At 41.7% G+C, this 14,353-nt stretch overlaps 3 protein-coding genes across 3 annotated transcripts; 1 reads left to right on the forward strand and 2 right to left on the reverse strand.

Annotated features, from left to right (window-relative positions):
- LOC109711612 (malate dehydrogenase, chloroplastic) lies at positions 555–4,827 on the reverse strand. The gene is made up of 2 exons (XM_020234752.1): positions 4,409–4,827; positions 555–2,139 (listed from the first exon to the last, which is right to left on the reverse strand). The coding sequence occupies exon 2, from the start codon at positions 2,105–2,107 to the stop codon at positions 866–868; it is 1,242 nt and encodes a 413-aa protein (XP_020090341.1). The 5' UTR covers positions 2,108–2,139; positions 4,409–4,827; the 3' UTR covers positions 555–865.
- Positions 5,668–7,616, reverse strand: LOC109712140 (geranylgeranyl diphosphate reductase, chloroplastic-like). Its single transcript, XM_020235564.1, is given in 4 exon segments — positions 5,668–6,294; positions 6,599–7,036; positions 7,038–7,333; positions 7,395–7,616. Coding segments are annotated over 4 exon segments (1,392 nt in total). The 3' UTR covers positions 5,668–5,858.
- Positions 9,474–12,258, forward strand: LOC109711327 (GDSL esterase/lipase At1g74460). The gene is made up of 5 exons (XM_020234321.1): positions 9,474–9,920; positions 10,035–10,165; positions 11,046–11,261; positions 11,349–11,598; positions 11,714–12,258. The coding sequence occupies exons 1-5, from the start codon at positions 9,674–9,676 to the stop codon at positions 11,920–11,922; spliced, it is 1,053 nt and encodes a 350-aa protein (XP_020089910.1). The 5' UTR covers positions 9,474–9,673; the 3' UTR covers positions 11,923–12,258.

Consider the following 14,353-nt stretch of genomic DNA (forward strand, 5'->3'; position numbering starts at 1 on the left):
ATAAATATAAAGCACAAAAGAAGTCATCACACGTCGGCTGATATCGTACATGTGGAAGCATTATATCCGTCCATTTGATTCGTAATTGACAATGTTCTAACATGTGGGCCAAAATTGAGGGAGAAATCTTTGGACTTGTCCATATCATGAGTTCAAATAATTGTGATGGAAATAAACTGAGAATAACTGGTTAAGAGAGACGTTGATAAATCTGATTCATATTCATATCCATCTCAATCAAATATGATCGTAAAATTTAACATCCATTTAATATTTGTATCCGCGTGTAAAATATGAACGTGTAATTTCTGCTTCTGTCAGAGTTAAATTTGCGAAAGCAGAAACAAATGGCGCGATCAAATAACTGATTGATTGCGTCGTGCGCACAGAAAATATAACATTCCAACCAATAAAAATTTTGGTTAGAAGGTAATAATTCAAACGTAAATTTCCTGGCATTACCTTTTCTGAAAAGATTTCTGCATTTGCTGGAGACAGAGGAAGCATTTTATGCAGCACATGGCTCGGCCTCGCTAAGTATTTCACTATTTCTCTTCTTTTCCAACAAATCATCAACCAAATAGTTATTAGTAAAGTTCGAAACATTACAACAGGACTCAAATGTTTTCTGAAAACATGCCTCCAAAATCACTCAGGCATTCATGGTCTTTGTCAGCGTTTTCTATAGCGCGTCATAAGCGCACCTTCCTAGATTGAAAAGACCGATCTGAAAGTTAAAAGGGAGAAAAAAAAAAGTCCAAAAAGAACCGATATCGAAAAAACCTTTCAAGCTGCAAAAAGAGTTTAGCAGCTCATTCTTATTCTTTCCCGTGCAAAATCCTCCCAATGGGTGGCGACTTCTATCTTAAGCAGGTGCAGCCGCTTCTGCTTGCTTTTTCTGCACAAAAGCCACTCCTTTCTCAATACTCGCCTTCAACTCCGGCTTCAATGCTTCAAGCATCTGCGATTCATACTCCGTTAACCCCTCGAGATCGGCAGATATGATAGCTTCCACTCCTTTCCTCCCAAGCTTCACCCTCGAAGCAAAGAACGGCAGCTCGGTCAGATCGGATTGAACATACGAACATTCGTACACATCCCCATCTCCATCCAATGCCCTAAGCGACGACTCCAGAAACCGGGCTGCAGCATAGGCCATCGAAAGCGTAGCGGATCCCGCACCTGCCTTTGCCTCCACCACCTCTGTCCCAGCATTTTGTATCCTCACAGTTAGCTCTTCAACCTCTCCCTGACTGAATGTCACCAATGGCCTGGTCTTCGATAACAAGGGCAAGATTGTGATTCCGGCATGGCCGCCAACAACAGGGACGTCCACATCAATGAGCCTGAGATTCTTCCTCTGTGCAACGAAAGTGTTAGCCCTAACAACATCAAGAGTCGTAACGCCAAAGAGCTTCTTAGGGTTGTATACGCCCTTCTGCTTAAGCACTTCCGCAGCTATTGGCACAGTCGAATTGACTGGGTTGCTGATAATGAGGATAAATGCGTCGGGACAGTTATCTGCAACTGCCTCGACTAATGTCTTCACAATGTTGGCATTTACATTGAATAGATCATCGCGGGTCATGCCTGGCTTTCTGGGGACGCCTGCAGGAATGACCACCACATCCACGCCCTTGAGACAGTTGGCTAATTCCAATTGACCAGTGAAATCCAAGACTTGGGAAGGGGTGTTGCAGTGGCTGAGGTCAGCGGCGACTCCTTTCACATTTGCAATATCGTAGAGGTGCAAGGCTGAGACGAGCGGAGACATTTTGACTAAAAGAGCTAAGGGTTGCCCGATCCCACCAGCTGCACCAAGGATTGCCACTTTGAAAGTTGAAGCTCTGGGCTGGAACTGATTTCTGAAACTCGTCTTTGGCGAGATCTTTGGAACAATTGATGCTTGGAGAGCGCCATTACTCTCTTTGGCTAAAAAGGACGACTCTGCTTCGATGTTAATTGAAGATGCTGCTTTTAGACCACTGAAACTAGAAAAGGATTTTGGGCTGCTAAGTTTTAAGCCCAAGGGCTTTGATTTTGCCCCCAGTCCAACTTGAGCATTGACGGAGCTGATGGAAACAGATGTGAGTGCTGTGGATGCCATTGTACAGTGTGAAGTAAATCACAGAAAATGACCTAACGTTCACACAAAAAACATACAAGACAAGAGAGGAAAGAGATGGTCAAACAACAAAGCAAAACGCCAACAGATAAACTTAAAAAAACCTCTAGGATTAATCTCTTAAAGAAGCAAAAAAAAAGTAATGAAACTTAGCTTTGTATATCGTCATGAACTACAGTACTTGCATGCAGAACTAATTGTAGATAGATGCCAAATATTTCTCACACACGGAACAGATGACAATTCCATCAGACACTGTGCAACTGATTTGATTGATGTACAATAGGTCAAAACAAAATCAGATTTCTCAGCTAAATGAGCACAAAGTCTCACTTGTCGGATCGTTGGCGCTAACCATTAATCCCAAAAGCTCGTACTGTTAGAAATATGCAACCAATTCACTTAAAGCGTACAGATACAGCGCCCACGTGTCTCGATTGTGACTCGGTCCAACCAGTCTCACGCCACTTCGAACATGATTCGGCCCACATGGCCTCACGCCATTTCGAACATTACTCGGCCCAACATGGCCTCCCGCCACAAGGCAGGATGCTGGCCCATTTAAGCCAACATCACTGACCAAGCAAGCCGTCAACAGATCTAGTCCATTTTCTCAATTACTATAGGATATAACCATAAGCACGTGGGAACTTTTTATATTGTAAGAAACATAGTCAGGATATGGAAAGATTATAAAGTATCAAGTACCTGAATATCACATGTGATCAAATTTTATATGCAAGTGTATATCAAACTCTCATAATGCTAGGATAGCAAGAAAGTAGAAAGCTACATTCAAATATTACATATCTTCTCAAAATGTCCTCTTAGTTGCTCTTCACAAGTAAAACACAAAGAATTAATGACGCAATATTTTTGTAGTCACGACTAAAAGAAGATTAAGGTTGTTTGGACACCAGTAGGATGCAAGGCTGAAAGACCCAAAAAATCCTAGATACAGCCTGGGCACTCAAGTAACCAGCTAATAATTCGGGTAGTTCAAAGTATCCTAAAAGGCCTCTCAAGTAGTTAATCAGAATAGGAAACCATTAATTAATCAAGATACAAGCAAACAAAAGGCTTGAACTTCATTACTTAACATGGGAAATCAGAAACAAGAACAACAAGAAGTAATTCACAGTAAACAACATAAAGGTTAAAGGGTTTCGAGGGTGATATTTGGCTACACAGGGAAAATTAAGTTGCTAGGTGGTACAGTTCCACGTAAAACCTTTGAAAACAAATACCATAAATAAAGAGCATTTCATGGCAAAGAAGATTTACATTTATTGGCATTTGATTTGGTGTAAAGTGAAAACAATTTGCAGGGCATACATATTTTATTTGCAAGACAAGGAGACAGAGAGTGAGGGTAAGGCAGATTAATTTTTGTTTTCCACGGAAAAAAAAAACAATCCAGAAAACAAGAATGGGTGTTCTCCCTGAAATACATAGACTTGTTCTTCAATGAAAAGGACTTTACATAGAATTGTTCTTCAATGAAGAGTATATTACGAGGAACCAAATACTCGGAAGCTTCTTTTCAGCCATAACTCTTTCCAGGCTTCTTTCACGTAGAATCAAATAACGACAAAGCCGAGGCCTCTTTTATGTGGAACCAAACCATGCCAAAGCCAAGACCTTTTCTTTGTGAAACTAAACAATGTCAAAGCCGAGACCCTTTTCAACATGAAACCAAACAACACCACAGCCGAAACCTCTTTTACGTGAACTGAGCAATGCCAAAGCCGATATCATATGAATCTCTAGAATATGTAGAATCTGCATCTTCTATTGCAGCGGAAAGTACTAATTCGAACCATCCTAAGATTGAGTTTCTTTTCACAGTTGTATTTCCTGATACGAAAAAAAAAAACTACGAGCAATTGCCATTCACACTGAACAAAAACTTCAATATTATCACTTCTCTCAATCGATCGCACGCACAGAAACGATTCTCTGAGAAATCTCACACACAACTTCCAAATCGAAACCCACATATGAACAACTCAACACCCGCAAACAGCTCCAAGAAAAATAAGAACTACAATTCAAAACTGTTCCTCCCGGATCCTTCAACTAACTTTATCGCATCCACAGATCGCGAAACCGATCGTATATAATCGACCACTACTTTCGCAATGGACGCATCAAGATCCACAAAGATCCAACCATAATGGAGGTCAAAATGAAGCGGAGCTTCCGCACACCACGATCATAATCCAAATCTTAAACCCTAAATCACAGAAAAGAAAAAAAGAACAAAAAGAGGCCAAATAGTACCTAAAAAGAGGATTCGCGGAGCTTGTTGGAGGGGACGGAGACGGCGAGGAAAGGGAGAGAGAGACGCATTTCTATTTGTGCACGCACGGGTCGGCGGGAGTTGGGGAGCGATCATCGATGCTCTCTAAGAGCAGCGCAGATCACGACCGTTGGTTTCGGAGGCGTGAATGGACGGTCGAGATGGCGCGACCGACCGGGTGGGCGCCCGCCTCGTTTGAATCGAACGGTCGTGGCCCGTTACGTCGCGCCGAGCCACTTTCGGGTGCTTCTTCTGTTGGGCCTCGGGGCCCACCACCAGCAGATCTTTGGGCTCACGTGATACACCATTCGCAATCAGAAGGCGCGGACAGGGTTTGACAATTGAGGAAGGTAACACCGGCCGTCTCTAGCACAAGTGGTAAAGAATTTGATGGTTGATACCCGAGATCCCGAGTTCGAATTCTAGTTGAATTGAATTTTAGTTGATTCATATTTTCAGCTAAATTTATTTCTAAATGAAATAAACGAAACTGGTAACATGCTACCTATCTCTTAAAAAAAAAATAATTGAGGAAAGTAACAAAATATTCAATCAATTTGGAAACAAAATTAAAAACAATAATTTTATATTATTAAAAAAAATTAAATTAAGGTGTTCTAGCCTGATGGTGTGGTCCTCAAGCAAGCCGCACCGCACGGCTTTCCCAAAAATTTTACGGTTGCTAGTCACAAACGTGGGCCGCACCGCACGGCCGAACAGACGCTTTGTTAACACCGCACAGCAACTTTCTGGAAGGTAGTAGTAGCTTGTAGGCTTTAGGAAAAAAACAGCTGGCCGCACCTGTCTGTACTCCTGGTAGGTAAATAGCGACCAACTCACCAACCCACTCCACCCCGTTCCAGTGATGGTCTTAAATTAGTTTTAAAAATTAATTTTTATTACAGTACAAAAATAAAATGAAATTCTGAACTTTTTAGTTTTTAGTTAATATTATATAAAGAAACTGTTTGGGCCGAGCCGGGTCTATCCACGAATGGGTCACTAGCAGAAAGGTACAGTTGCTGCTGATAGCGTTCTTGAAAGATTGCTTCCTTCAACTCTAAAAAAGTACTCTATGCAGCTTCCTACTGAGGAGGATGATTTCTCCATCGATCATAGTTCCATTAATATATCTACAATGTATTATAAATGCACGTTCATAGAAACCCTTTGATCAATCAAATTCATTAATGTTATCACTAATATTTCCTAGCATGAAGAAGCTAGCAGCAAAACAATACAAGAAAAAAGTTGCAGTGAAACTTGTTATTATTAACTTAGAACCTGCCACATTGACACTACAACAAACAATGGTTGAAAGAAGATCTCAGGAGTCAAGTACCATCCTCCCTCATGCTTACCATAACCTCAATTTGTCGAAAATCATGCTATATATCCACTCCGTTTAACTCGGCAAAGCTGCTAAAAAAATCACAAGGCAATCTTGTTCATCTCCCTCCGCAACGCGCTCGCCCTCACCAAGCTCCCGATGGTGTTCACGGCGAGCTTGAGATCATCCAATGGGTTACCCGGCACGACCCGCTTGTATAAGTAGCTGTCGAAGGTCATCTTCTGCACGTACTCGTCGGCGCACATCTCGACAAAGGCCTCGCGGGCCGCGTTGGAGCGGTAGAACACCTTCTGCAGCACGTCGAGCACCTTGTACGTCGGCCAGTACAGCTTGTCGAACCGCTCCAGGTACTTCCGCAGGTCGCTCTCGTCGATCATCCGCGTGCCGTTCTCCGACCCTTCCACAATGGCCTCCGCACACATCCGCCCGCTCTTCGCAGCGAAGTAGATGCCCTCGCCGGAGCACTTCGTCACGTACCCAGCCGCGTCGCCCACGAGGGTCACGCGCCCGGACACCCTGCACGCATCAAACCAAAGGGGTTCAGTTTAATTTCATAGTTTGTTCATCATCCGCTGCTGAAATGCGCTTGCAACTAGTACAATTGATTAATCATCACTAAACCGTACTAAACAAGTCAGGTATTAGGATTGATCGCGTGTGGCAGGACTGAGATATTCTTTAGATGAGAAAGAGGTAAATTGACGAGTTTTTCATTCTCTCAATTGATTTTAGACATAAATTCTCATTGAACTATAAAATTGGATATAAATTGGAGTTAAAGTTAACTGCATTTCAGTAATTAATGTACGAGCGTACGTACCTTCGGGGGCGGGGGTGCTCGGGGATGGGGTGAGCCTCGACGCGGATGATCTTGCCGCCGTCGATCTTATCCCTGGCGCGCAGCCGCGTCGCCGCCTGGAACCGCTTGATGTCGGCCTTGTGCGTGACGGTGCCGGTGCCGACAGCCACGTGGTCGCACTTGGGGAAGACCCACCCGTAGAAGTCCGGCGACACGTCGTCGCCGACGTACATCTCCGCCCTCTCCCTGTAGTACTCCATCTTCCCCTCCGGTATCCGCACCCTCTCCTGGAACGCTATGGCGTACTCGTAGTCCCCCGCCCCCATCTCCCTCGCCACCCGCGAGTTCGCCCCATCCGCGCCCACCACCGCGTCCACCTCCACCGCCCTCCGCTCCCCCACCGCCGCGCCCCCTTTCGCGTACTCCGTGTAGTGGATCGTGTACGCGCCGTCGCCGTTGGGATCCCGCGGGGCAGCGGAGGTAGGCGTCGAGCACCTCGCGGCGGACCATGCCGATGAACTCGCCCGGGCCGAGGGTGCGCCCGATGTCGACGGCCACGTTCGAGGGGGAGATCATCTTCATCTTCGTCACGCGCCGGTCGATAAGGTCCAGCGGGAGCCCAAACTCGTCCACCATGCACAGCGGGATCGCGCCCCCGCACGGCTTGCAGTTGTCCAGCTTCCGCTCGATCAGGATCGTCTCCACCCCGCCCTTCGCTAGGGTTTCCGCCGCCGCCCCCCCGGCCGGNGAGGAAGAGGCCGTTCACCACGGCGGCGCCCGCGGCGGCGGCGCGGGAGCGGAGGTAGGCGTCGAGCACCTCGCGGCGGACCATGCCGATGAACTCGCCCGGGCCGAGGGTGCGCCCGATGTCGACGGCCACGTTCGAGGGGGAGATCATCTTCATCTTCGTCACGCTCGGAGCGATGAGGACGTTAACGAGAGGATTGGGTTCGCGCGGGGCCCGGCGGAGCCCGACGAAGGGGCGGAGCGAGGGGTCGCGGCGCGCGGCGGCGGCGGCGGTGGAGGTGAGCGACGCCATTTTTCCTATCTCCCCCTTTTCTCGATCCTTTTCCCTTCCCCCACCTCGTGATGGGGTGTTGGTTTCGGGGTACTTTTCAGTGATGGGGGGATATAATTTTGTGGTTTTGGATAGGGTGGCGGAGATTGTGCTTCTTTTCCTACCGTCGGATTGGAGAAGTTGGACGACGCGGATGGAATGTGGATGAGGTATCAGATTCTCTCTTTTTGTGTTTTTTTTTTTTTGAAATTTTATTTTATTTTGCTAGCGTAATTATTCTATTTATTTATGCGGATGACATTGTGCAACGTAGCTTAGTGCCCCTTTGTGGAGGAATTCTACGCTGTCGCACTTGCACCACATCATTAATAATAAGTCAATCACATTCCTTCTTTTTAAATAAAAGTATAATAAAAATATTTTTTTACAATCATGATGGGACAAATATTTTTAAAAAAATTAATTTGATTGATTTGTTACACCACATCACTAATATACCCGTTGTATTCTAGAATTTTTTCCCTTTGTGGGATTGCGAGAGCGAAACTTTTATGTTGGACGACGATGTACGAGCGAGCAAATTTACGACGATGTGTGAGCGAACAAATTTCCGACACACGTGTGACGAAAAAATTAAGATTTTTTCCTTATGATGATTTTTTCATTTTTTTCTCGGTCTGATGGTATGAGTTATTTTAAGATTATTTTTTTTAAGAGATAAATAATGTGCTATCCGTTTCGTTTTATTTTATTTATAAATAAATTTAGTTAAAATCAACTAGAATTCGAACTTCGGATCTCGAATACCAACCATCAAATATTTTGCTACTTGCACTAGAGAACGACAGATTGTTTTTTATAATTATATCTGTTTTTAAAATAATAGACTTATTTAAATAAAGTTTTGGCTCAAAATTCCTTTTAGATGTGTTACTTAAACTATCCATTTTACAATTCTGAAAATGAAACTTTATATTAGAAAAAGTAGTTCACTTACCTTCAAACATTCTTCAAAATATTATTATTGAGATAGTATTGTTAGGTGATCATCAGTTATTAGTAAGCACTGGAGAGTTAATGTTATTCAATTTGATATTTACAGCACAATTGCTGATTACTATTCTATTTCTGGCCTCTCATATGACCACTTTAGATTTTTATTCTAATTGAATAGCTCTAGTTTTTTTTTTCTATATTTAACAAGCTATGAACTTTTTTTTTTGAGAGAGAAAAGGTTGCATATATACTAATCAATTCGTTTATATTTTTAAATATGAAACAGGCTAAAAATACTAAACAATTCAGTTTCAAACTTGAAATTTTTTTTTTTTTGAGAGAGATAGGTAGTATACTAACCGCTTCATTTATTTCATTTAGAAATAAACTTAGCTGGAAATATGAATCAACTAGGATTCGAACTTGGGTCTCGAATACCAACCACCAAATCCTTTGCCACTTCCTTTAGGGATGGTCGGTTCGAACTTGAAATTTGAATACCAAATATCAAGTTTTTAGCCAATACGTTATGAACTTAGGTTTTTCAAATAGAAAACACGTTTCAGAGCAATTGGGAATTGGGACAATTACGCCTCTGTTTCTGCAGTTGCGGCAAACAAAATGTTGAGTTCATAGAAAGATTTAAATATTACAAAATTTTGACTGTCAAAGAACACGCAATGACGCAATTCATAAACTTTACTCAGAAAATCGGGTTAGGCCAACTCCTCACTAGCCGTTAAAACCAAGGCCCTGGACTCCCTCTTGTGGTAAGTGGTTGAAATTAGGAGTTTGGTGCATCCAAAATTTTCTAACCCCTCGATCATCTCATCATACTCTGCGCCACAAAATCTCACCTTCGTCGTCTTAATACACAATCACACCGTCTTTTTCCCTGCTCCCCCACTCCTCAACCTCTCTGTTGAAGTCTCAACTACACATCTTCTGCTACAACCAAAGCTTTCATTCTCGGACATATATCTCTACTCTCGATCACCTGCTTAAATACACAGGAGGACTCAATCGCAACTATTCCTTACTTAAGCCATCCATCACGTGGGCTCCTCTCAAATCCGTTTCCAATGGAGAGAAGAAGAACCAAGCTGGCCGTTGCAGTGGCTCTGCTTCTGATCTTCGGGCTCGCGAGCCAGAAATGTTCTTGCGACGTCGTGCAGTTCATTTTCGGAGACTCGTTGTCGGACGTCGGGAACAACAATTACCTCACCAAGAGCTTGGCCCGCGCAGCGCTTCCCTGGTACGGGATCGACTTCGGCAACGGCATGCCGAACGGGCGGTTCAGCAACGGCCGCACTGTCGCAGATATTATAGGTTATGTACAACTCTTATGATCGAACTCTTTCTGGCCAGTTTTAAGTATTTGATATGAAACGGTGAGAAGTCTAGCCAGATTCTTCTTTCTGAACCTTTTAACGAATGTTCCAGGTGACAACATGGGCCTCCCACGGCCGCCTGCATTTCTCGACCCAACACTAGATGAGAACGTGATATTCAAGAACGGAGTCAACTACGCCTCCGGCGGCGGCGGAATCCTAAACGAGACCTCATCCCTCTTCGTGAGTATTCATTAAAACTTGGATCACTTCCGCCAAATTTCAAAGTAATAACTGTTTGTTGGTGTAAATATACAAAGATAAAAGTTATAGTATAAAAAGTACAATGATTGTCGACGAGTGGATCTAAGTTGAGACACGAAAACCACTCTCTCTTCAAGGAGATTCAAGTTATATGCGGTTGGCAAAGTTTTCGAATCGATACAGTAGAATACTGGTTTATCCCCTTCAGGATACAATAACTCGACTCCTGCTGTGGCTTCACTCATTCTGCACAAATAGAGATGAGTCCAACTTTTCACTAAGAAAAATACTTTTTTTTAGCCTCACTCTCTCTCGCATAAATAGAATAAAAATATTTTTTTTGTCATGTTTAAAGAGTAGATAAGCTTTCTACATATAAGTTTTGCCTATAGGATACAAGATATAAAAGCCATAAGTTACAATTTATTTAGTTGCAAATTTAATTAGGAGTTATAGGAATAAGTTTAAAAATAAATTTTCATAAATCTCCTTAACTTAATTGCAAATTTAAAAGTCACAATTGAAATGCAATGGTTATACGAGTTTTACCACAAATGTAAGAGTGAAGAGGTCGCAACTTCACTTGATGCACGCATATATATATATATATATATATATATATATATATATATATATATATATATTACGAGAGAAAAGAAATTAATAATTTATCTAACAATAAAACATTACAACAATAATAAATATAGAGTCACTTTAACGCGCGTGTTGCAGATACAAAGGTTTNATATATATATATATATATATATGGATTACGAGAGAAAAGAAATTAATAATTTATCTAACAATAAAACATTACAACAATAATAAATATAGAGTCACTTTAACGCGCGTGTTGCAGATACAAAGGTTTTCACTCTACAAGCAGATCGAGCTGTTTCAAGGAACGCAGGAGTTCATGCGGATGAAGATCGGGCGCGAGGCGTTCTACGTCGTCGCCATGGGAAGCAACGACTTCATCAACAACTACCTCCTCCCCGTCTACGCCGACTCGTGGAACTACAACGGCGACACCTTCATCACCTACCTCATCACTACATTAGAGGGACAGCTACGGGTATCGATTAATTCAAACATTTATAGGATTTAGAAAGTCATGCCGAAATAGCCTGCGCATAATTGAGAGGATCGTAATACATTTCAGCTGCTGTATTCGTTGGGAGCTCGGAAGTTGACCTTTTTCGGGCTGGGGCCGATGGGGTGCATACCGCTGCAGCGGATCCTGACATCATCGGGCGGGTGCCAGCAGTCGACGAACAAGCTCGCGCTCGACTTCAACAAGCAGTCGACGAAGTTGTTAAGCGACTTAGCGAGCAGCCTTCCCAACTCCACCTTCAAGTTCGGGGACGCCTACGATGCCTTCCAGGATCTCATTAATCGCCCTTACTTGTACGGTGCGTACGCAAGTCTTAGCCAAAAAACTATTTTCTGAGATATTTTTCGGAAAATCGAACACACTCGTCTCGTTCATTTGTGTTCTAACATTTCGAGCTACCGGTAATTAAACAGATTTCAACAACTCGCACGGGCCGTGTTGCTCGTTGGGGAAAATTCGCCCGACTCTCACATGTACTCCTATATCGACATTGTGCGAAGATCGGAGCAAGTTCGTGTTCTGGGACGAGTATCACCCGACGGACAAAGCCAATGAGTTGATAGCGAATGTGATCCTCAAGAAGCTCGGGTATAACTCAACCAACGGCACGGACAATCCTTAAGGTTCTGCAATTAGTAAGTCGTAGTATATTCACTGTTTGGCGTGCGTTGCCACGGTGAAAATAAGTGAAACGTGTGCTTGTTATTTTCTTAGCCTACAAAAATTTCACAGCAAGTGCGCGCGCGCGTGTGTGTGCATATATGGATGCGTGTGACATTGTATAAGTAGGAACGAACATATGTGGAGTTATGGTGGTTAATGTTTGGTAGTAGTTGGAACAACTAAGAGGCTTGTGCGTGTTCTTAGTCACCACGTGCTAGGCAAACGATTTAAAAAATATTGGGAGACTTTACCCTCAGAGGTTAAATTAAGTCACATTTGTTGTGCATTAAGTTTTTTTTTGGTTCCTATCAAACGCTTGATTTGTAATTCTCAATTTGAGATGGGAAGTTTTAACACACACACACACACACACACACACACACACACACACACACACACACACACACACAAAAATGGACGCAAGAGGTTCCATCTGATTCATGTTGACTCAAACTAGAACCAAATATATATATGATTTTTTAAAAAAATCTAAAAATTCAAGTGATACACATGCGCGCAATAAACTCTCACTACTTGAGATCACAAGTCGAATAACAATCACTTCGCGAATGACTGGTTAGTCCTAAGAAGTTATTCAGAGACTCAGGTTCTACTGTGTATTTGAAAACTCATGGGTCTATGGACCGAACACTGTTATTAACCGCGACACTCTCTCTCACTCTCTCTCTTCCCTTTTTCTCTAACCCTAGATTTTTTTTTTCCCATTATTTGTTGAACATTCTTTACTCTCTCATCTCTATTGATAAGTTCATTAATCTTGATAAATAAGGTATATAGTCTACTAATTTTTTTTGAAAATAAAGAAGATCACCGAAATTTCTAATCCAGATAAAAACAAAATTTCTGGATCTATCTTGAGGCTGGTTTTGCACCCCACACATCCAATCCTGGTGCGTCCCAATCCACACTTCCTCCTTTCAACTGTACATGTTTATATTTTATGTGCAAATTTTTTGCATATAAAATAATTTTTTTATGACCGACTGTCCCTAAAGCAAGTGGCAAAGAGTTTGTTGATTGGTACCCGAGGTCTTAAGTTCGAATCCTAGTTAATTCACATTTCAGCTAAGTTTATTTCTAAATAAAATAAACGAAGCGGGTAGCGTGCTATCTATCTCTAAAAAAAAGATAATAATAATTTTTCTATGAGACCTGGGAAGCGACGTAAATCGAGTCTGGGCATTGTGGAGGATTAGATCAGGTGAGCACACGACGAGAAGCTGTCTCTCCGAATTAGTAGGATGCTGGCGGTCTGTTTGGAAGGCTAGAAATGATACTATTTTTAGAAGTATCCTTCCGAATCCTACGCATATAGTTCACTTGTTTAAGCAGCTGATGAAGGAGTGGGACTTACTTAATCCAGCAAGGCGGACCTCTATTTAAGCCTAGTTAGTGCTTTTCTTTTTTTTTTTCTTTTTTTTTTTTCTAACGTGCCGTCCGGGGCCCCCGCTGCCTCACCCCTGTAGTCTAGTTCATATTTTTAATGAATGAAACGGGTAGCGTGCTACCTCTTTCTCAAAATAAAAAAATAAATAAATAAAAAAATAATTTTTCTATGAGTATCTGAGAAGGAGAAAATAGTAATAATTTTTCTATGAGTATATGAGAAGTAGCCGCATGCACTAATTAAGGCCACCAGTGAGTATCCGAGGACGAGCCGTATGCACTAATTGAGGCCAAGTTGTGGTCCGTATGGGTGGTGAGAGAGAAGCCAACTTTGGAGTCTTTTATACGTGTCTTTTGTCATTTCCCATCTAATTAGAACTTTAGTCCGTTGAGAGATCTTTTTTATATTTTGCCTTTCGATATTAATAACATTTTTATTCCGTCTTCGTCGTCTGTGGGCGTATGCTGGTAGCCAAACCACGTTAATTTCGATATGCTCTTTCATTTTTTTTTTTTTTTCTGTATTAAATATTTTTCTGGACCTATTTTTTCGCCATTTTGATTTTAACAGTAGGAATAAGGAGAATAAATGCGGAACAGCTGTTCCACCCTCCGTCCTTGAACAAACTTATTCCCATATAGGATCAAACTTAATTAAAGTTTAAAACTAATTTTGATTATTGTATCAACTTATTAATCAAGCTAATTAATATATTTACGTCATTATCTATTGTTTAAATAGTTAGGTAATTAACTAATTTTATTATTTATAGTAAATTAGCTCACTAAGAATTAATTATTTAATTTAATGTGTTTATCTAATAACTAATATTTATATTGGTCAACTAATTAAATTTACTTTCTTAACTTATATTTTATAATTATTTAAAAATATAAATAATTAATATAATTTTTCATTGTCTTACATAATATTCACAGCTAATAATTTTTTAATATATCAAATTATTTTTAATTAATATTTT

This window comes from Ananas comosus, linkage group 6 (genome assembly GCF_001540865.1).
Source record: "Ananas comosus cultivar F153 linkage group 6, ASM154086v1, whole genome shotgun sequence".
Lineage (NCBI taxonomy): Eukaryota > Viridiplantae > Streptophyta > Magnoliopsida > Poales > Bromeliaceae > Ananas > Ananas comosus.